General features: G+C 47.8%; 1 protein-coding gene across 1 annotated transcript; it reads right to left on the bottom strand.

The window, feature by feature from the left end:
• Positions 1-377: 377 nt before the first annotated feature.
• POU2AF1 (POU class 2 homeobox associating factor 1) lies at positions 378-22503 on the bottom strand. Its single transcript, XM_060017180.1, has 5 exons — positions 22333-22503; positions 4867-4997; positions 4309-4351; positions 3959-4224; positions 378-1280 (listed from the first exon to the last, which is right to left on the bottom strand). Exons 1-5 carry the CDS (start codon positions 22346-22348, stop codon positions 966-968), a joined length of 771 nt encoding a protein of 256 aa, XP_059873163.1. The 5' UTR covers positions 22349-22503; the 3' UTR covers positions 378-965.
• Between the last annotated feature and the right edge of the window lie 1199 nt (positions 22504-23702).

Genomic DNA, 23702 nt, shown 5'->3' with positions numbered 1-23702 from the left:
AGGTCTCAGTCATCCCTGGGCCTCAGTGGGTCTTGGCCTGCACATAGCCCCAAAGAGGGTCTGGACATGGAAAGATACAGTCAGACATATCCCATCATCCTGTTGACCAAAGCTCAGCTCTCCTTGCAAGCATCCTCAAGGAGAGCAGCAAAACCACCTATTAAAGCCATATTTTCTTAAATTTATTCCCCTTCTTAATAACCAAGTAATCTAAAGAAAACCATTCCTCAGCCCTCCTGCTCGCCCCTCCCCCCCCACATCCACACTCCATGCCCCCAACCCTCCTTTGTCCCTCTGACTCAGCCCCTCCCTTCCTCTCTTTCTTACTCTCCCTTTCCGTCCCCCCAACCCTCCACCCACCACCTCGCTGAGCCCCAGGCCTTGAGACCCTGCTGTCAAGACTGTAAATCTGGCCAAAGCTGAGAACAGCAAACAAAGGAGCAGCTGTGGGAACTGACAGCTCAAGGCCTCTGGCATTGGTTCTGCCCTTGGAGATGCTGGCAGGGCTGGTCTTCTCACAGGGCACCCCATCCATCTCAAAATGACAGAGCACAGGGCATCACTGCCTGAAGACGGCTCAGCAGGGCTGCTGCTCCCACGAAGCAGTGGGCATTGGAGAGAGGGGCCTTCTCCAGGAAGGAAACGTGGCAGAAATGAAAACCCTGGGCCACAGATTAGGCAACACTTGGCATCAAATATTATCTTTAAAATCCCTATAATTCCCTCCCAAAGGAAACAGAAATGGAAAAAGAAATAAGAAAGGGAGAGTAAGAAAGAGAGGAAGGGAGGAAGGGAGGAAGGGAGGGAGGGAGGGAGGAAGGAAGTCTGGTTTACAATTCTAGTTTGGGGTAGAAACTGTAGTTTGTAATTATGAAACTCCAAACAGATATGAACCTGAGGCTCAATCCCAGGCTCGTTTTCAAATCCCAGTTTCAGGGGACAGGATGCTCGGGTGGGAGCCAGCCCTAAAAGCCTTCCACGGAAAGCGTGTGGTTGAGCGCATAGGTATCGCTATCCTCTTCCTCCAAAAGCAGCTTGTCGATGGTCAGGGAACTGATGGCTCTCCTGGGGTCTTCCACGTCCTGAAGGACTGGCTCCGGGATAGAGATAGGGAGCTGGACAAACTGGGGCCCCGGCAGGGCTGGGGCTGGAGGCTGGTACTGTAGGGTGGAGGTGGGCAGCGTGGACAGGGGCTGAGGCCACGGGAAATAGGTGAGAGGTGCCTGGTGCTCTGGGCCCTCCAGCTGGGGTCCCACTGTGGGTGTGGCAGCACTTCTCGTCTGTGATGGGGGAGACACTGGTTGGTTAGCAGCCCTGGGGTATATCCACTGCCCACCCTGGTCCCCACGGGGATCTCTGTTTCCCTCACCTCAGCCCTTTCCTGCCGTCTCACTCCAGAGGTCTCCGTCTCTCCCTGCTCAAGGTCTTCCCCAAGGGAGAAGCCAGACAAACTTCCGCATCCCTTACCCTGTCACTCACTAGCTATATGTCCTTGCTCATGCTACTTCCCCATCTGAAGCGTCTGTAAATAGATTACACAGAGGACTGACATCATAGAGCTGAGTGAATTAGAGATACTTTTCCAGATTTCACTGAATATAAAATGCATCCTGATTTCAGAGTTATTAAAATATGTGTGAGGAGGGGGGAGGTGTGCATCTTAAAATCAGTGAAAACACAGCATGTTAAACAACAAGCCCATCACACGGCATAGCAGCTATATCCCAAAGCGGCCACTGCTGTGCCCAGACACAGAGACTGTCCAGGCTCCACACAGCAGCTTTGGCATTTTAAGGACCCCTTGGACTCAGCTCCACTAGCCTTCCACTACCTCACCCTCTGCTGCCTCTTAGCTGGGCCCTCTGTGGCCAACCCAGGGACCTCCAAAGGTCAGGGCCGTTCTCCCAGGTCCTCTGTAAACATCTTTCACCTGCACAGCAGCCACCCTACGAATCCCAGCTCAAGCCTGCAAAGCCAGGGTCTGGATTCTTACTATCTTCCACTGCTGAGGAAGCAGTGGGGGAGGAAGGTCTTTGCATGGAAAGATGTGTGTGTGAGAGGCCAAAACCTCCCCCTACCACACTCCCTTCTCTGTCATAGCTCCTCCAGTTGCCACTGTGTCTTGGGAGCAAACTATTGGAGTCACTCAGGGAAGAGCTTATTTTAATCTCCTGGGACCATGTTGCAATGCAGATTCTGGTACAGGAGGTCTGGTCAGGCCTGAATACTGCATGTCTAATTGGATCCCAGCTGACACCAGTGCAGCTAGTCCAGGGACCACAGTTTGAGTAGCAAGGCTTTAGGATGTTTTTCTATAGAATGATAGAGCTGGAAAGGGTCTCAGAGGACTTCCAGCCTCCCAGCAAATCCTTGTTATTTCTAGTATTTCAAAACTCCAAACAGATATCCTACAGTTTTGAGTCATAAACCTGCGCAGGTCAACTGCGACTGCAGGTTTCCTGGCTCAGGGATAGAATTATATCAAACTGTCATCAAAACAGGTCTTATCTCCCACCGATCTGGAGTACTGATTGGCAGCTCTAACCAGCTTTGATGAGTTAATTTACAAAATGGCAAAACAAATAAATTATTTCTTAATAAATATAGTTTGGTTGTTACACAGAACCTTTCAAAGCAAGAGGTGAGATTGATGAAAGGATAAATAATGAAAGGAATGCTCGGTCCTGAAATGGTTGGGAAACCATTGTGTCTACCACTCCCCACCCTCACCCCAGGCCTCTGATATGGAAATGAGCTGCCTGGGAGAGGTGTTGAATTAACTCCTTCCCATCCACCGTCATTCAGGCCCCACAGCTGGTTTGCTGAGTAACCAGGTGGGCATGGAGTGGGAGAGCTCCTGCAGCCTGTGCCTGGACGGTGCTTGAGGGGCAGGAGCATCAGGGTGACACCGGACCTTGAGGTAAACAGAGAGGATTTGGGGAACCAAAGCAAGTTCCATCATCAAGGGTGGTTCTGCAGTGACTCATGAGGCCCCTGTTCTACCTCCCGCAGTTTTCCTTGGACTGGAGCTGGATGTAGCTGTAACCACAGGTCTTTTCTCCTCTGAACACTTGGAGAATTCCCATTCCTTTGGTCAAACAGGCATCATTCACATAAAACTGTTTCTCTTCCTTCCTCCATTCCTGGGGGAGCAAGCACCTCCTTTCCTATCTGGCACTTGAAGACGGCCCTTGGTTAGTGTTGTTGGCCAACTGGGCAACGATCATAATAACTAGCATCTATCGGGTGCTTTCTGTATGCTAGGAGCTATGCTGAGCCTAGGAAGCGTTCTAAGCCCTCTACGTGCATCATGTCATTGATCCTGACATCAACCCATTTTACGGATGAGGACACTGAGACTCAGAGCATTAAGTCACCAAGCTCAGGATCACATAGCTAGTGAGTGAAGGGGCAGAGATTTGAACCCAGGCAATCTGACACTAGAGGTGGAACTCAAAAAATTACCCTGCAGCTGGGTCTGACTCCATCAAAAGTACAGTTTTCTGAAAAATTGTGTCACCTGTTGATCAGCCTAAAAATGTTCTAGCAAATCCCATTATTGGGTGAATGATCACCTCCTAAATAATCTGAGTAGGAAGGAGAGGCTGGCTCTGGCAAGAGACCCCACACAAGTATCACCATTCAATAAAAATTTAGACTCATCACCGAGACTCACTGCCTATGGGGCAGCAGGGGAGACTTAGGACAGAGAGGCAGGAGGACGTGCCAACCCCGAGGACCACAAAGCATGGCAAAGGAGGCCATAAGCCTTTTCTATGAAAGATATTTGAAGTCACTGGGAATGAAAGTAGGCCTCCCTGGAGGATGGGGTGGGCTTAGATGATGGGATTATCCTGGGAATCAACAGCAAGGAAGGTCAGGGGTCTGGAAGTCAGCCCTGGTTCTAAAAGGGTGCCCTCAGCATGGGTGGGTATAGAAAGGCCTTTGTGTGACGTACCGTGACATTGGTGATGAGCGGCTGGGAGGCGTAGGTCAGCACCGAGGAGGGTCCCACAACCGTGTAGCTGGGGCACACGGGCTGCACATACATGTCAGCTGAGTAGGGGCAGCTGACAGCCTCATGGGACACATACTCAGTATAGGGTGCCCATGGGGCCAGGGGCTGGAGGGTGGCCGGGGCGGGCTGGGAGAGCCAGCCGGCACACAGGGCCCCCTCCTCCGTCACTGTGGAAGCAGAGACCTCCATGTCAAGGCAGGAAGGACCTGTGGGAAGGAGGAAGTTACAGAGCTGCAGGTGTCTCCCAGATGCGGGTCCGGGAGGAGGCCAGGGCTGTGGGGAGCTCTTACCTACTGTGGTGTAGGTCGCCAGGGGCTGATGGGGCAGCACCACCTAGAGGGGAGAAGGGAGACCGGGATCAGGGTTCAGCCATCTCCCGCTGGCCCTCTGCAGGGAGCTCGCCCAGAGGGCCCCAGGGCAGGAGGGTATCGGGTGGGGCGCAAGAACCTCCCTTGTTAGAACTAAGCCTCATGTCCCAACCATCACCACCTATACTTTCGAGGGATCGGTGTTCCCGTTTAGCAAGAAGGCTGTGCACTGAGGGAACTGGCTTCATCAACGTCCCAGGGGGAGCCCTCAACTCACACCAGGACATGTGAGACACTTGCTGTTCAGTGGACCAAGCCAGCCGCCCCATATTCCTCATCCCACTTCAAGGCACTTCTACCTGGGCCCATTCTCTGGCAGCCACAGCAGGGCAAGGTGCAGCCTCCGTGCCCTCGAGGAGTAGCCCGTGGAGCAAGACATACACTGCCACCTGACCACCCCCAGCCCCCTACACACACACACACACACACACACACACACACACACACACACACACACTCTGGCCACAGCGGCCCCCTCACCGCGGTCGGTGCCACCGGCGGCCCACTGCTGGCGTGGCCACGTTTCCTCCGCAGCAGCTCCTTCACTGGCTCCTTCACCCGCACGCCCTGGTACGGCCGGGGTGGGGCCGGGGCTTGCTCTGGAGCTGTGGCTGTGAAGAAAGCATCACTGGTACTCGGTCTCCCTTCTCAGACAGGCCCCACCCCAATGTGCCCCCTCTCCTCGAGGGTCTGCCTGCTCACCAAAGTTGTGCCTGAACGTGCAGGACCACACGAGACTTCCTAGGGTATTCCTCCCAGTATTATCACTCCTCCTGCCCCAACACTTCTGCGGCTCCCCTGCACCCAGAGGATTAAGGCCCGAGCACCACTGGGTGATCTCAACCCATTTTCCCAACTTCTTTGTACACTAACCACTATGGAAAGCCTGACTCCAGCCAGAAGGTCCACCTAGACTCCTCTCCACCCGCCTTGAAGGTCTCCCCTCCTCTTCTCTACTTGCAGTTTCCCGTGGTGAGGATTCCCTCTCACTTTTCTCGACCTCTGGATTCTTCCTGACCCAAGACTACTACTGCAAGCCTCCTAGCTGACCACAGAGCCCACAGAATTTGCTTCATCCTACAACCTCTTCAACACTTCCAGACAGATTAGTATTCATCACAGGGGGCAGCAGAGGATGGCATAAGAGCAGGGACTCTGAGTCAGATGCCTCAAAACCTGCCCCTGCCACTTTCTAGCTGTGTGATCCTGGGCGAGTTACTAAACCTCTCTGTGCCTCTTAACCTGCAGTTTCTTATCAAAGGAGTGTCGTAAGGAGTCACTGACATAGCAAATGGGAAGCATAATACATGCTAAGTATAAAATCAGGTACAGAGTAAGCATTCAATAAATTTGTAGTCTGCTATGTAATAATTAGTCATCCTTTTTGGGGTAAATTTCTTATGCCCCTAGCTAGGTTATAAACTTCTCAAGGTGAAATATTCTACCTTATTTCTCTATATCATCCCAAGTAGCATGTCCATAATAAGCTCAGTAAGTTATTTGTTGATTAATTGGTTGGATGATTATTCAAAATGTGCTGCCGCTCACCTTCCCTTCACCTCTCCTGGAACTTTAGAATGGGCTGCAGTGAATGCTTCCCAGGTTCTCTGTGTCTCCCAGGACAAATACCCAATGGTGATCCATGTGCCCTGGGGCCAGAGAGTATCCAGCCTTGCCTCTGAGAGAGGGTTCCCTCTGCCTTTGCCATCAATGCCAGGAAACCAAAGCACCATGAGCTGGAACACAGGGCTCTCCCTGGCAGGAGAAGAAGTCCAAAGCAGCCATGGCTGGGCAGTGACAATCTACCCTCCCAGACGGCCCACAGCCGGAGGCCTTGGGCCCTTGGAGGGCAGGCCTGGGTCAGCCAAGAAAGGCAAGTAGCACTGGGCCTTACGACTCACATGGGAGTCCATTATCATCCACTGATAAGGGCCCAGGGACCTGGGCTCTGAATCAAAAGCCCGGAAGCCTGGGTATCTATTAAAGCCGGATCCGCAGTGCTGCCCTAACTAAACTTTGCTCAGTAAATACCCACCTGATAAGACCCCAAGCCTGACCAGCACCAGACCTCCAACCATGCTCCAGGCACACACATGGCCTGGCCTGGAAGCCCAGGCAGAGAAGCAGGGGGAAGAGAGAAGCGTTGTCCAAGAGCCCCAGAAACACGTGAGAGTCAGAGAACCCCAGACTCAGATGCATTTATGGGGGCTTCCTAACCTGGCCAAGTAGCAGGAGCGACCAGGGAGTGATGCAAAATACAGATACCCAGGCCCTGCTCCTGGAGTGTCTGATTCCAGGGGTCTGATGTGGACTTACGATCTATATTTATAAAAATCCCTCAGGTGATTCTGAAGCTCTGCTGGGATTAGGACCACTGCTAATGCATCCCTGATCTCCCTCTAACATCCCAAGAGGAGATTAAACATCCTCTTTCTAACTTGCCCTGTCATAACAAGGGATCTCTACTGGTATTCATTCATTCTTTCAAATATCGATGGGCACTAGGTATACAGCACTAAGCAAGATAGATGTGGCCACTGCCCACACGCATCTTGCAGTCTAGTGGGACAGGCAAGCAATAAAACAGTTACAACTTGTGAAATTCAGGCTGAAGCAGGAGTGTACAGCAGAGAGAGCCAGACAGGTACCTGCACCCTGGGGCCACCTGTGCACCATCATCTTTGTTTAAACAGCAGTGACAATGGACTTAAGAGCTCAAGATACCTGGGGTGTCAGTTTCTGGTGGAAAGGTCTCAGTTGATTTATTTTACATCTCTAAGCCTCAGTTTTTTCATCTGTAAAATAGGGATAATAGTTCCTGTCTCACACGGTTCTTGTGAGGATTAACTGAAATAACACACGGGAAGCTCCCAAAGCCATGTCCGGCAGGCGGTCGATGTTCAACACACGTTATTTTCCTTCCCCTTCCTCCACCCATGTTTACCTTCCTCTGGAGAGTGCAAATGTCAGAAAGCTCTTCCTCCTACTGGACCTGCCTCATGGTGACAAGCACCATTTTTCCTGGCATTACCTTCTAATGAAACTCACAATTCATAATCCATTTACAGCTTTCTCATCTACAGAGTGAGGATCATAGTGGTATATACCCGGTAGGATAATTTGAGAATTACATGTAAATGCTTAGAATAGAGCTTACACTGAGGAAGCACTGAAAAGATGTGAGCTAATATCATCATTAGTATTAGTAGTAGTATCCCTTCCCAGCATCTGAAGACAGACCCCCACGTCCCCTGTAGAGTCTGAGCGAACATTCCATTCCTTCAGCTATTTCTTAACGACATGTTTTGAATCCCTCTAACCTTCCTTCTGGCTGCTTCACTCCTCCACAAGTTCATTTGCCACTTCCCCTTATGATGGGTGATGCCCAGGGGTGACCAGAGACCCCAGGTATGGCCTGACATGGCAGAGAACAAGGGCCCCTGCCCTCCTGCACTCTGTTCACTCATTCTCAGGGTCACCCACAACTACACCAGCTTTTGTTCACACCCGTATCACTCAACCTACACTTGTCTCCGGTTGGGTTTCCAGCTATTCTTAGGCATAAAGTGCAGCCTGAGGCCTTGTGCATTTGGGAGAAACTCAAGGGACAGGGTTATTTGGGGGTCTGAGCATGGTGATCACACTCTTAACTCAGTTGGGGGACAAGAAAGGCCCCATCACACATGCACACATCTCAGACCAGATCAAAGACAGGTATACGGCTCATGCCCCTCTGAGTTGCATGTACACTTCTGGGGAAGGGCCCAGAGGATTTCCAATCCCACTGCCCCCTGGGAAGTGGACACATGGACCACTTGGCTGCAAAGGGGACAGCTGGGCACTTCCAGCTTCTTGGCAAGTGAGAGCTTCCTGCCTCCTGTTGTTTTTGAATCAACGAACAAAGAGGGCTTGGGGAGGTGCTGTGAGCAGAGGTCATCACCCTCTGATGTCTGGACTCCCTTGGAACCCACAGTGTCAACAGGTGTGCCCTGGCACAACCACCATATGGAGAACAGTTTCAAAGTCCCCACCTCTTCCTACTGCAGTCATGAAACTCCTACAGCTCCCAAGGACCTCCCGACTGCCCACCCAGGAGTCCCCAGCCAGCTGCCAAGGAATCCTGTGACTGCTGCCAGGTGAGTAGGCAAGAGTGAGGGCACTTCTGATAGTGTCTTTGCAAAGTGCCCATGAAATATCAAAATCTGAAGCCTCAAGACAATTTCCACAGGACCCCAACGGCCAAGTGTACTTGCAAGGTGAAAACGCAGTTGGTGCCTTTCACACCACCTTTGTGAAGCAGCGATAAACATTTCTAATTCCACAGTAAACGCTGGACTCCCTACTGCTGCTAGCATGAGAAATGAGCCCACAAATTCAAATTTGGAAAAGGAAAAGAAGCTTGTCCCGCAGTCATGATTGCTTTGCCTTGGGTCTTCTGGATCCCTGAATAAAAAAACTAAACTAAAATATGTAAAAGAAAAATTTAAGATTATTAAAATAATTTCTTCAAATAATAATACTAAATAAAAGAAGAGCCAAGGAAAATAAAACAGGAGATCAAAATAGTAATACACAAGCAGAGAAAGATGAAAGTCCAATTTCCCAAAGTACAGTTGACCAGAGATTTTCATAGCACCGGTCAGATTGCAGCTCCATGCAGCACGCTTTCAAAACCTGAAGCTTTCTCACAATTTATCCTGTGGTTCGAAGGCCCTTTAAGTCCCCTGTGGGCATCCAAGTGTCCAGCACTGAGAAAAATCTTTCCACCTAAACACAAGCCTCTTGACCCTCATTGGGAATCTCCTTTTTCAGTCTGAGAAGTTCAGCCATATTACCTTTCCACCACGGCAAGTCTGTCACCAATGTTGTTTGGGGAAAAAAACAACACTCATTTACAGAAAAACCTATGAATTTGGCCCCAGTGAGGGCTTCCCTTTTCCAAAATGAGCAACGAAAAAATCTGAAGGTATAAAAAGTCAGCAGAGGCTATTTCAGTTCCCCCTGCCGCATACCCGGACATGCTTCACATCACAAAAATAAGAGTCCTGCAGCTGCTGTTCCACTGGAAAGCACAGACCATGACAGATTCAAGCCCAAGGGTCACCTGAGACAGCACTCTGGCTGCATGTGGGTCCCGCGCTTGCTTTGCACCAAGCTTCGGGAACATAGGATTCTACAGATTTAAATAAACATGGCCCTCGGTCCTTTGATAAGGTATAATTAACATCACCAAGGAAATATGCAAAACTGCCAGCACTTGTTTATTTAATGACCCCATGCAAACCATGTTCACACCACAGTGAGAAAGCTAGGCTAAGCAGGTAGGTCCTAGTGGAGCCAACACCCAGGCATCTCCTCAGGGCAGCTTTAAGAGAGCCCTCTTCAGGCAGGCGGTACCTAGAACAGCCTCCAATATATTCTTGAAAGAATACTCTTCTCCCAGCCATTGTCCTGTTACAGATTTCCCATGAGCCACCAGGCCCAGGCAGTGAGTTGGACACCAGGCAGGATTGCTGCTCTAAAGTTTAGAATCTAAGGTGGGATCCATGCTAAGCCTACATTTCCATCACCAGGGAACCAGGAAGAGGAACCCAGCCCACCCATCCTGACAGTCTAGCTCGTTGAAAGCGCTTCCCATTTACAACTGTCTAGTTGAAACTTGAGGATGCAGCCACACGAGGCCATTTTGAAAGACAAAGCTTTCCTAGCCCAGAAGGACACATAACACATTATGGATCAGTCCAAATAACCACAGTACATATGATTCACTTTTGCTGCTGAACCTTCAGTAGTATTTTAAAAAATAAAAAAGACCCACTAAGGAGAAATACAATAATATTCTTGTTACTTACAGCAAAACAAAAAACAAATAATTGAACAATAGGAATTCAAGCCTAGGGCTAACAAACTTGTCCTAGCTTCTAACTGAAAACAAAGTCACAAAAGTTGCTGACACTTTTCACTTTAATGTAAACAAGCTTGCTTGTGTTCTTGACCTAAGACAGAAGAGGGCTCCCAGGAAAGTTTAGCTCCTTTCAGCTGAAGGATTATTCATATCCTTAATTGAAACACTACTGCAAGTGTTCTTGGTGAAGGTCTGAGTCAAAGTCTTAAAATTTGTTCTTTGCATTCATGGACAATGGCTGATTTTTTTCCAAACAGGAAGAAAGAACTTGGGCTTTGGCCAAAGATTGGACTTGACATGCTACAGAAAGGCTTTCCCACCCAATTTACACTAGATTGTAGTTTACCTTTTTTTAATGTAGACCAACAAAGAAATCCCATCTACATGTAAATTTAGGTTTTCTATTCACTAATGTTTGAACAGAGGAGGACCCTGCAGCCAGGAAATATTGAAGTGTCACTCACGTATTCTAGCAATCTGCATAACAGGGAAGAGGAGAAAAAGATAGACGGACAAAAAGGGTGGCTTTAAAGGTATACAGAAGATATGGGAAAGTGGAACCTCAACTGAATTAGGATTTGATGTTGCTTGAAGGCTACTGGTCAGCCAATCAAGAGTAAGTCTTGACAACTTCATGTGTAGAGTAGGATGTCTCCATCAGGAGATCTCAAAGATGGCGGCTGAGCCCATGTTCTCTGGTCTGGTCACAGAAAGGAAGGGAACAGTAGGCATTCCCCTCCCTGTGTCCCCATTCTAAGAGGCATATCCCCATCAGCCCAAACAGAGTTCACTGATCAACCATAGGCAGGTCGCTGGGAAAGCTAAACGAGGGCCACAGTCACTTAGGACTTCCCCAGACCTGGCCAGGCCAAAAGTTTTGGATGTCCCACCCCATGACCTTGGGTAGACTCAGCCACAAGGCCTCTAGTGGCAGAGCCTTCAGATTTTTCCCTCACAGGCACTGCTGCTAAGGCGTCCCTCCCCCAGAGCCCTCAGCACCCCTCAAACCACACATCCATCCTCCCTCCAACCCTCCCACAGAACAAGAGGAGCACAGAAGGCTCTGGATACTGCTCCCTACTCCCAGAGACAGTGTCAGTGTGAGACCTCTTTTCTGTGGAGACACAGGTATTTTGAATGCATGGCTGCCAAAGGTCTGTGTGATTCCTGGTCATGATCTTAACTCCCAGGAACTCAGAAATCACCACACTCACCTTTGCAAGATGTTCTGTGGCTCACAGAGAATTTGACACAAATGATTTCACATGAAGACTCACCACAACTTCTGAAATAGGCAGGGGAGGTCTTCTTCTTACCCTCCTTTTCACTGATGAGGAAAGTGATGCCCAGAGATTTTAAGTGATTTGCCCGAGGACTGTGCTTGTAAACAGCAGGGTCATCAACTAAACCCAGGACCTCTGATTCCAAGTGCAGTCCGCTTCTGCCTCACATCCTGCCTCCTCTCTGCCCCGGCAAATCCCATTTATTTCTCTGGGGGACACTGGAGGTGGGCCACTGAATGGTCCCCTGCTCAGTTCTAACCCTCTTCCCTCCACGCTGGGGGTCTGGGCTCGCACCACCCTGATCCAATCTCCCTTGACTGCCAATTCCCGCAAGAGAGGGCGTCTCCCAGCCAAGGAGGGAGAGAGAAGTCCATGAGAAGCTTACCAGCAGTCTGCTCACATGAGGAGTGGCGAGAACTGAGAGACCCACACAATTCCCCGCAAAGTTTTATTTTTGGTATTTTTCGACTGAAATGACAGCGGATAGGTCCACCTGAGAAACCAGCTGCATCTGCCCGCCTTTTACAGAAACTGGGGTCACCAGAGCAGAAAGAGCTCCCGTCTCAGATACCATGTCCCAGGGTGGGGTCAACAGTAGGAGAGCCCTGGCAGTGCATTCTGTGAACAGAGCGGAGGAAACCATGCCCCTGCCATCATGGAGCTTACTATCTAGTCTAGTAGGGAATATAGATTTAATCAAATAATTGCACAAGCAAACCTAGAATTACAAACGGTGACAGAGCTGCATCTGCCTCGTAATTGCATTGTTATAATAATAATTATTATTTGATTGAATAATAATAACCTAATTAGGTTTTTAATAAAAACCTAAATTTACATGTATATGGGATTTCTTTGTTGGCCTACATTAAAAAAAGTAAACTGCAATCTAGTGTAAATTGGGTGGGAAAGACTTTCTGTAGCATGTCAAGTCCAAGCCTCACTTGATTCAGTTGGGCTTGAATGAGCAGCCAGCCAGGGGCCCCAGCCTCCTGGGGCTGTATAAAGAGAAGAGTGCATGAGGCTCGACTGTTCTGTCTCCAGTGCAAGGAGATGGCTCTGGGGTCAGGCTCAGCCCACACCATGAATGGAAGCCTTGCCCAAGATGTAACAAAGGAGCCCCAGATGTTCAGGACCCTTCCTCAGCCTAGGGACCCTGGATAAACCCCGAAGACGTTTCACTTATCCTATCTTGGCTGATTAGCTCACTAGGGGAAGACGAGTCCTAGGAATTCAGATTCCAAGATGGAAAGCAGCTGGCTTCAGAAGTTCTAGGCTGTCTCAGATCTAACTTTCTGAGATTCATAATTGCAGGGGCTTTTGAGTCAGGCTACAATTACTCTCAGTGAAGTCAGAGACCACCTCCTTCTAATGGTGCATTTATTTTAATTAGGAAGGGAAGAAGCATCTAATGCAACCCTAAAATCCTTGGCATTGAAAAGTGGTGTGGCATTGTTTGGAACCGAAGCAGATCTAGTTTGGAAAGCCTGCTACAGAGCTTATCACTATGTGACCCTTGGCAAATAATTTAACTTGTGTGTGCCTCAGTTTCTCCATTTGTTAAATGAGAATAATGATCTCCATCTCATGGGGTTATCATGAGGATTGTATGAAATTAACCAAACACCTAGCATGTAATAGGTTTTCAAGAGATGGCTTTTTCTCCTTGTTCTCAGCCAAAAATCTGTGGTTTATCACTCATCAGAGAAGTAGCCTTGGTACAGTGACCCTAACTTGCCCTCATCCTGCTGCATCCTGATACTGAATGTCTCTATCCTCAATATACCCAGGGCCTTCTTCCTCCAGCAAAGCCTGTCTGCCTTCCTTGTATTCCTGGAAGTCATCCCTCAGGTGCTTGGGCCTATGTCCCCAGCAGCAGGATGGCCCTGTTTAGGAGACAGGGAGGCCAATGATGCTGCAGAGACACTGGTCAAAGACCTCACAGGCAAACAGAGCAAGCCTGGAGAGGAGACATCAAAATCCTGGCACTGACCTGTCGTAAAGATACCATGAGCTGAGCAGAAGGACTGTTTTCTTCCAAAGCCACCAGAGGATTAGGTTTGTGGCAGATCTGACTTTTTAAAGGACAACTCTAGGAAGGAGTTCCTAGGAGATTTTTGAGTGGCAGACAGAGTAAGATGTAGCCCCTCAAGGAACCTGTATGTATCTCCAAAAGGACAGGGACGCAGCCATGACTGAGGCCATAGTCATGGATACATCTTCAAGGGACTAGAAACCTAGAAGCACATATCACATATGGGATGCAAACATGGCAGTGGAGGAGGGAGGGCTCTTCAGTGGTCAGAGAGGGAAGTTTTACCAGCTATAGAGCAAGACAGGCTTCTGGCTGACATATTGGGTATTGCCTCAGCTTTACCTAGAGCAACAGGGATCAAAATGGGGGAAGAAGGGACCTACACTGAGAGCACAAGACCACATCAGGGAGTGAACCAACCCAGGGCTCCCACCCAAATTCTATGGAAAGGCAGCACCAGAATGAGGAGATGGAGCAGAGGAGGCAGATACATCTACCCTCTTTAGACTGAGATACAAAGTCTAAATCTAATTGCCAGTATGATCTAGAACAGGAAAAACCTGTGGTTAGGAACTGAGGACATTCAGTTGTTTGTTCCTTGATTTAAGCAATATCTAGTTTAGGATTTCCAAGACCAAAGACTCTTATAAAATAAATAAAATTTTCCTGAGACCCTCAGGTAGGGAACACTTCCTTGGAGGAAGGACTCTTCAGACCCAGCATCAGCTATATATTTGGGGTCAGACCCAACTGCCCAAGACTCAAGGCTCATGGTGGCCTGGGTACAGCCTACATAAGTGAAGGCAGCCCTATAATTGATTCATGATGTGAGATGTAACTGCCAGTCAAAAGGAGCTTTTTTGTTAAGTCTGGGGTTTACTAAACAATGGCCTTATGATGTGGGGGAAATCCCTTGTGAAGGACACTGAAGAAGTTAGAACAGCAAGCCTGGGAAAGACGTCACTAGGTCAATCTTTGAGGAATGTACCTCCTTCCGTATTCACAAGATACCTATGTAGACTGAAAACACGACTTTCACAGTCTCAAAGCTTCATGGAAACGAATACAACATGCTTCACAGTGACTCACTTTTCTCTAGGAGTGAGGTCCTTACCCTGGAAGTATTTAAACCAAGGATCTGTGACCAGGTATCAGAGTTCTTGCTAAGGAGCAGAGGACTGGTCCAGGCCAGGATTGTCAGGCTGTAATCAAAAACTCTGGAATAGAGTAAAGGTGCCTATAAAGGGAATTTTTTGCCAAGAAAGGGAAGGAAGCGGGGGAGTCTGGGGGTGAATGAGCAATCAGAGCTCCAAGAGCCTCCCAAAAGTGCTCCATTTTTACTTTTGTATCAGAGGTCTGCAGTAGATTTGGTTTGAATAAAGGGGGTGGTGACAAAAATGTTTTAGACACCAGCCGAGATAGATAGAGTTGGATTTTCTTCCCAATGATAATATTTTACATCCTAAGATGCTCTTCCTTCCCCAGAATCTAAGCAAGAAGGCTGATTACCATTTATTCTTGAGGATCCACATCTGAAGCCATATATATGCTCCATGACACCTTCTCTGATTCCATTTTCCTCTCCCTCCTGCTGAAGGGATTTACTTCATTCGTTGATTTCCCTAGCTGGAAATAATTCCATTATTGGATGGATGCATGCTTGCATGGGATGATAAATGGATGGTTGATTTTCCTTCTATACCTTTTCTTTCCTAAATCGGTGCTGCTTTCATCCAGCATTAAAACTTGTTTCTATCTTCAACTCTCTGGCCTCCCTTTTTCCTTTCTTTTCTGTCTTCCCAGCATTTCTCAGTCCTGGAAGGTTATAGCAATCTTTGTACTCCTCTTCCAATTAAATTTATGATTCTTTCTAGAGAATTAAAAAGTAATTCATCTTTCTTAAGTGTGGTCAAATCCTTTTTGGTCCCAACACCTGGTCTGAGTATGACTCTGGTTTGTAATTCTTTGGCTACCTGCTCTTCCCAGAAAGTGATACTAATGAAACCATTACTGAGAAAAGGAGGCAGCACATTGTTGTTTCAGTTTTCAGTATCATTTGTTCTATTTCTTGCATACTTCAAGCTAGATTACAACACCTCAAGTCCTATCTTGTGAATTTAAAAAACAAACACAAGTTTGCCAGTCAATACAAGCCATCCACCATCCCACCTTATGAGGCTGGTAGGAAATTGTGGTCCAAGTTCCAAGTTTGGTCACAGTATGGCCAGCTTAACCATCCATGTAAGCCCTGATCACTAACCCCACCATGAGTTACAAGACTGGAAATATGCATCCTGCTATTTCACAAGAAAGGCAGAACTCAGAGGCCATACAAATTGTAATCTAGGCTTAGCTGCATAAACTTTGTCCTCAGAGGTAGAGTGAGTGAGAATAGGAACATAATAATAGTAACTAATAGCTATTGAGTGTTGACTTAATGCCAAGCACAGTAGTAAACACTTACCACAACCCTATGAAGAACTGCATTCCCCCTTGTACATACAAGGAAATGGCAGCAAAGTGAGGCAAAGCCGGCTTCATATAACCACTGAGGCATAAATCTAGGATTCAAACTCAGATCTGCCTGCCCCAGAGGCTGAGCTTTAAACCGCTGAAGGGAGAGAAAGAACAGAGCTGTCACTCTCTAATTCAAAATAATCCCCTCTACCTTGCTTTCCACACCTCACTTACACACACACACACACACACACACACACACACACACACACACACACACACACACACACACACGTGAAGGGAGAGCCTGAGTCTTCTTCCAAACCCTAGACAGTTCAGAATGAAGGAAGTGCCGAGAAGCCTTGGCTTCCAGCACAGGCTGCCACACAGGGCTCCCAAGAAAACAGGCAGGCTATGTTATTTTGGGGCGATTCTAGGTCCTTCCCTCCCCTTTGAACCCTCCATTTCAGCTAAAGTATCTGCAAAGAGCCCAGTGAAGGAGGTATAGCAGGAAAGCAAAAACTTCATTTCCTTCAATAAGCAAGCTGAAACACATGCATCAAAAATGTTTCCAAAGTATGAACAGACATCTGCCAGCTGGTGTACTTCATTTTGTCACTGGTCCTTTATCTAACATGGAAGGCCTGTGCTTCTACCAAGAGCATCCTCCTAAGCCCTGTGAGTGAGACGGGCACCATGGTAGAGAGACAGGACAGCTTAGCAAGACAGCACTCAGGGTGAGTTACTAACCTCATCTTTAAGCTTCAGTTTTCTCATCTATGAAATAGAGCTTAAAACAGAATCTACCTCATGGAATTTTATGAGGATTAAATGAGATAATACATTCAAAGTGTGGCAAAGACTGGCGGTTGCCACACCCAGCATCTGCCCTCTCCTTCCTTACTGTCAACCCCGACATTTTGGAAGGTTGGCAATGTGCCCAGCTAAACAATTACACTATTCTCCCTTGCAGATGGGAGTGGCCATTCGATGTCAGCAGAAGTTGTGTGTTGGTGGGGAGATGCCATGATAGAGAAGCATGATATTTTTGCCTTTCCCTTTTCTTCTTCTTCATTGTCTGAAACACAGATGTGACGGTTGGAGCTACAGTGCAACTATGAAGCAAACTTGAGGACAAAGGCCACATGCTAAGGACCTCAGACCAGAAAGACAGAAGTAGCCTGAGACACTGTTGGCACTTAGAGCCTCCATACAGCCCCTGCAGACTACTATGGACTTTTTTGTGTGAGAGAAACTATACCACTGTCTTATTTATTTAAATCCATGTATTTTCTGGTCTCTTCAATAACCACCAAATGCAATCCACACTGATCCAGCAGAACATCTGGTATACTGCATGGCACCAGGGAAGCACTCAACTGAAATTTATCCCTATGAAAAGGATTGAACATGTTCTGCTCATAGTGGTGCAATGTCCAAAAGTATATTATAAGCCATCAATTTCAGACTCCAGGTCAACAGTTCTCAGCTCTACTGCCCATTAGAATCACCTGGGATGCATTTGAAAATATGTATTTATTTTTTATAAGCACTCGTGAAGACTCAGCAACTCGAGATGGAAAAGGATTTCAGTCAAGTCCAGGCTCCTTGTCCTCAGCCAGGAAAACAGAAGTCCCATTTTACAGCTGGAGCACTTGAGACCCACAGTGGTTAGGTGGCTTGCCTGAGGCCCCACACCTAATTACCCAGAGTCTGGAAAGTAGAATCCATGTTTCCTCCCTGCAAGAGTAATGCTTTATCTTAGCATCACACAAGCAGGACAAGAGGGTTTCAGAGGAAGCCTCTCCATCCCAGGCAGCCCCACTCTATCAAGCAGTTTCTCTACAAAAATGAGAAAGCCACAATGTTACTGAGTATTTCATAAAGCTGAAAAATATGTTAATGATCATAACCAATTAGCCAACCTTGGTTTCTTTGGCTCAAAGTGAGAAATTGGTGGACATCTTCATTTAGTGGGAAATGAGCCACTTTAGAAAGAAGTTAAAAGGACAAAAACCTAATATCTTTACTTTGTAATGAGAAAGTTTAAAAGCAAAAATTTACAGCACTTCTAAGTAAATTAAATGTCCAGATATTTAGCTAATAAGTGTGGACAGCCCTGGTCATTTTTTGTTCCTCACAACAGAACAGATTTGCCGCTTTGAATCAGAAGAGAGCTTTCAAAACCTCTGACTCATAAACTTTTGGGCTGTAGAGGGGGACATGGTTGGTTTTTCATTTAGTTAATATAGGGAGAAGAAGTAAAGTGTCCACCTTGAAACTCATCAGCTCTTTTACCGATTAATCTGTGCGCTTAGTAGATGTGTGTCACTTATTTCACCTCCCCCTGTGCACGTAAATTCGTGAATATCTTTTGCATCCTAATTGTCCTAATCAACAAGAACCACTGCATCAATAGATAAACTTAGTAAGAAGTAAAGGTGTTTATTAGGCTTATTAAGTAAGCAAAGGTTATAACACAGACTAGAAATATTAGAAGCATTCCACAGACCGAAATTACTTCTTATTGTAAGTTCATCTGAATTTATGCAGGAGATAGAGTTCCAAAAATTATATGTATATTACAAGTTTTTCTTATCTTTAACTGAACTTTTAACTGTCCTCAAAAAGTTGGCTATTTAGTGGAAGCTTGGAGAAAGGATAGAGTTCTATGTCAATGAGAATTTTGAGACCTTAATTTATCTATTTGGTGAATCTCTGCTCCGTTCAAGTTGTCTGAGAGTAAACATTCATGCCATAATAATTTGATAAGTATTTCCTGTTCTTAAGATGCCTCCTTGAGCACTACAGCAAAGAAACACCAAGACCAAGTCTATGGGGCATCAAGACAAACAAGTCAATTCAAAGAAAATCAGTCAAGCAGGCCTTCTGTTCTCATGTAGATCTTTCTCTAACATAAATAACAATAAAAAGCAGTTGTTCAATTCATTCATTTTCTAACAAGTGGTGTTGAGTTTATTATACACAGTTCCACTGCTTTTAAGGAAGAAGTCAACCAAGTCAAATTTCGGCATCGTGCAAATCATGTAATCAGTTGACTGCAAGCTTTGTCTCCCTTTGGTACTGGCATTGTGCAAGTCCATGATACCCAGTGACTTAGGGAAATAAACATCCTAAGTACTACCCAAATCATCTTAAACCAGAGGTTGGCAAACCTTGTCTGTAAAAGGCCAGATAGTAATATTGCTTGCAGGCCATATGGTCTCTGTGGCACCTACTCAACTCTTCCATTGTAGCAGAAGCAGCCCTAGACAATATGTAAATGAATAGACATGGCCATGTCCCAATCAATTTTTATTTATGAAAACAGGCGGTGGGACTGATTTGGCACTCAGGCCATAGTTGGCAGACCTCTGATTTAGACCCTTGGAAAACTGTATGTAAGGTCCTATTGTTCAAAAATATTTTGATGTGCCTTTTTAACTATGCTAATCAAAGTGTGGGAAATGATTAGAAAGGATTTGGCATAGCCCTAATCACTCGAGATGGGCCCACAAAAGGTGTCCCAGGAGGGAAGGTGCTCTCTTACCACTGTCATTAATTCTCAGGAGACATGATGACACTTTCCCCATTCTCTACTTTAGTTCTGACAAAAACCTTGTAAGGCAGGCATTAGAACCCCCATTTTCCAGATTTGTAAGAATGTGAAAAGGTTAAATAATTAAGCTGCAGAGCCAACTTTCAAACCCAGGCCTGTCTCACTCCATCGTGCCTGCTATTTCTACGGCACCGTTACTAGTTGGCCTTAACAAGGGCTTCTTGCTGGGGTGGATGTCAGTTCTTCACATCTACGCGGCACCTGCTGGACCAAGTGCAGAACCGCAGCGGGGCGGGGAGGGGTGGTGGCAGTGGGTGGATCTGCAGGGAGCATGACTTCTTTGTCCAACTGGCCGGTCAAGCAAATCTCCAATTCATGGTTGTGACTTGAAGATTTCTACCTCTGTGTGCTCCCAGTTCTGAGCTGATCTGAATCAAAGCCCACGTTCACATTTAGTCCACAAACAGGGGTCACGGGCCAGGTAGGGAGGAGGCAACATCTACAAAGTGAATGTTTTCTTAACCCTTTCCAGAACCCCATAGTACAGTCATTTCAGCTCAGGCCTCAAGGGTGTTTTCTGAAAAAAGAAAGTGCCTTTTCAGCGCTCTTGGTGCCTGATTTCAAATTCTGACCTTCCATCAGGTGATTCTAAGTGGGCTGACAATGCTGCCCTGTTTTTAGTGGTTTTCCCACAGGGTTTAGTCACCCACGTGCCCTCAGTGCCTTAGACAGGGCCTCACTTAGGGTAAGGGGGTGGGCCCAGTACCCAGGGCCTTTCCTAATTTCCTTTAAGATGCCAAAGAGCAATTAAAAAGAATTTTGATTATGTGCATCTGAACAGGTAGAATCGTTCACCCCAGTTTTTCCACTGATGAATTTACAACGTGGTCTCCCTGAGGATGGAGTTTGCTGCACCTGACTGACCTCCAGGGAGTGAGCAGGAAGCGTGCCTCTAGCATCCCCTTTAAAAAACAATTGTTAATCTCTTAGGTGGAGCTAAAGAAGAAAAAATGCAGTGTGTAACAAAGAGGGGGAAATATGGCAGCTCATGAGTGCAAGGAAGCAACCCATATCTCAGGCACTGAAGCAGAACCAGAGCAATCAACATCATCTCGGTGGCATCTCACCTTACTAAGGGTATCTCTGTGGAATGGGTATCATTTTTACCCCATTTTACATATAAGAAACCTGAGGATTAAAAAAAGAAGAAAGTGACTTTCTCTGCGTAGGTAGGAATAAAGGCAGAAGTCCCTCCAGGGGCTTACATAAAATCCACAGATCGGGCTCTAAGTGTCGGGGTCCGGGCATATGGACACTCAGCAGCTCCCAGTAGGGACATTAATGCCCACCTACCACCATTAATGCACTCCCACAGGGCCGGCTGCCTTTGCCCCCGCAGGGGAGGGTCTTGCTCTATCCTGCTCCTGGGAGCGGTGGCCACCACCCATACTAGAATATCCCTAGTTACCTTGGAAGGATTCCATAACTCTCAAATGCAAATTAGAATTCACTTCTTTCATTGAAGAAAAAAACTGCATCTTGCCAACATCGAACAATGATGAGACTTCACAATCTGAGAAATTTTGAAATCATTCCTTCACATTACACATTAACAAGCTCAGTTGCAAAGAATTTACACAAGAAATAAAGGAAACAATGAACTGCTGATAAGTGACTGTAAGTTATGACTTAATCAATGATGGTATATTTTCAGAACTGTAAGGTCTCCATTAGAATATCTTTTGTGAAATAAATAAACACTCCCTAATGTATCTTTCTCTGTAAATCTAGTTTCTCTTATATTAAGTTTGTTTGAGGTAGGGTGTACCTGAATTCATTAAAGGGCATTTTAAAGACCTAAGCACCTTTAAAAAGACAGAGAAATTTTTTGGTACTACTTCTTTCTTGAGGAAGTACAGAACTGAGCCCCAGGAAGGTTCAACTCTCATGAGGCCATTGAGTTGACTTTGTTTTTTTGAGAAAGGAATGTTGTTGATAATCTCTGTGTGATTTCAATTATTAATAACACGAGTCTCTGTTCAGTCCCACATATGGAAAATAAAGTTCACAGATGTTCCATCCAACTCCAGGGATAAACATTAAGGTTAGAGGTAAACCCGCGCCCCATTGCGCGGGGACACACGAGCCTTGCCACAAGAGGGGAAGAAGAATGACAGGAGAAAGACAGCAAGGCAGGTGAGGACAGGCTTGACAAGCCAAGTTTCCACATCGTCCCGATGCAGTCACAGAGACACATCGTGCCTTTGTCAGAAAGCTCAGTAACTCAGAGAGAAACAGGCCCACGGAACTGAACCACAGGGTAGAGTAGCTGTTTATAAAAGTAAAGACACTCTGGTAAAGAGCTCCACGCTTTCCCCCCTAAATTGTGTTTTGTGAATCATCAGCTGCCCTTTCTTCACCACAGTGATTCATGCAGGCAGCGGAGACAGGATGAGCTGTCCCACCTTGGAACACTAGTTCGTTCCCCTCCAGCCTGGAAAATCAGCATCACCTCTGACAGGCTGGTTTCTCCACCCCGCTCCATCTTGCCTACCTCGCCCCTGCTGCTCCCCTGGCTGGGGACCGGGACCCCACTGCCGGTCCCCCCCCCGCCCGCACCCCGCACCTCCCCGGCTCCCGGATGCCTGGCGAAGCCCAGGCCCTCCCTCGCTGACTCGGCTCCGACAGCCACAGCCAAACCACTTACGTTTTTGCCAGAGCATGGCCTGCGACAGGATGTTGCCTTTTCTCTTTGAAGTAGACAGTTTGGCTTCTTTAATGTGAGACCCGGGTGTGCTTGCCTCCAGTGGAGCCACCGCCTGCTCAAGGCTGTTTCCTCGGCTTTTAAAGGCCTGAGTTCCCGCGGCGGGGGCACAGCGTCATCACATCCTCCCACCCCGGGCGCCGCCGCCGCCCCTCTTCTCCAGCGGGGCGCCCGTCACCCCCCTGCGCGCGCTCACGGGTCCACCGGCGGCCCACCCCTCCATGCGCCATGCTCGCGGCCAGCCGGCTGGATCTGCACAACCAGCCGGCCCAGGAGGCCGTGAGCCGCGGGACGCAACCCCACGGGGTGCCAGGGTGCGCGGGGCGTGGGCAAGTGTGCGTGAGTGTGAACTCCGTGAGCGTGTGTGTCCAGTCGTGCCCCCCTCCGCGCTGCGATGGGCCCTAAGACCCCCTGGAAAACTCTGGGTTTTCTGTGGCACCCATTCAGGACTCTCCACCACCGGGGTGTCGGCAGCGCTCAGTCCGCCCTGGGCCCTGCTCGACGGGAAATGCGATTCCCAGGGGACACTGGTTCTCAACACAGGAGGAAACACCTGTAGACTCTTCAAGCCTCACTAAACAACCTCCTTGTTCTTTTAATATTGCTTTTCTGTGCATTCCATTTTGAACCAGGTTAGCGCTTCCCCTTGCCCCCCAGCTACGACCAAAATGGCCAGGCCTAATCATGCTTAAATAGGGGGAACACCGGTTCTGATGGTCCACATGCCCACGGAGAAAGAGGCCAGCTCCCTCAGCGCAGAAAGAAGACTCCCAGGCTCTTTAACTGGAGCTGGGTACTCGAAGAGAACTTGCAGACGTTATGTGAAGGAGCCTCCCTGCTAGCCGGCAGCACCTGTCCACATGAAGTGACTCGGCGGAAAAGAAATGGGGTTCACCCTCTGATAGTGTTTGGGGTGTTAGGCCATGGACTTCTTCCCAGTTTGGTTGCCTTCTGTCACTGGGTACCTGAAGTCCACATGCTCAGGCCCTAATGACCCCATCAGTCTGGGGTCAAGACCACCTGACTTGGGCCCCCTCTGGCCGGTCTGGGGCCTTGCTGCTCTGCCCTCCACACTGCCTCAGAGCCGTCTCACACAACCTAGATTGAATCATGCCATTCTCCAGCTTAAAAAGCCTTCACCTGGTCCCTTCAGCCACAGAGCTGGAGGCACAGAAGACCGCTGGCAATCTAATCCTTGTCTACCTTCCCAGGCTCGTGGCCCACTTGCGCCCACCCCTGCCACTGGTCCCCAGTGCCTTCTAAGCACCACTCTGCACCCGTGCAGCTCCTGCCTTTGACACTGCTGTCCTCTC

Source organism: Delphinus delphis, chromosome 8 (assembly GCF_949987515.2).
Source record: "Delphinus delphis chromosome 8, mDelDel1.2, whole genome shotgun sequence".
Taxonomy (NCBI): Eukaryota; Metazoa; Chordata; class Mammalia; order Artiodactyla; family Delphinidae; genus Delphinus; species Delphinus delphis.
The sequence above is the reverse complement of the archived record's forward strand: the minus strand, read 5'-3'. Positions and strand labels throughout refer to the sequence as shown.

Coding starts and splice junctions, on each gene's coding strand:
- POU2AF1 (XM_060017180.1), bottom strand. Junction 4,352..4,866: donor CGCCGGTGGCACCGACCGCG/GTGAGGGGGCCG, acceptor TCTCCCCTCTAG/GTGGTGCTGCCCCATCAGCC. Junction 1,281..3,958: donor CGCTCATCACCAATGTCACG/GTACGTCACACA, acceptor CCCCCATCACAG/ACGAGAAGTGCTGCCACACC.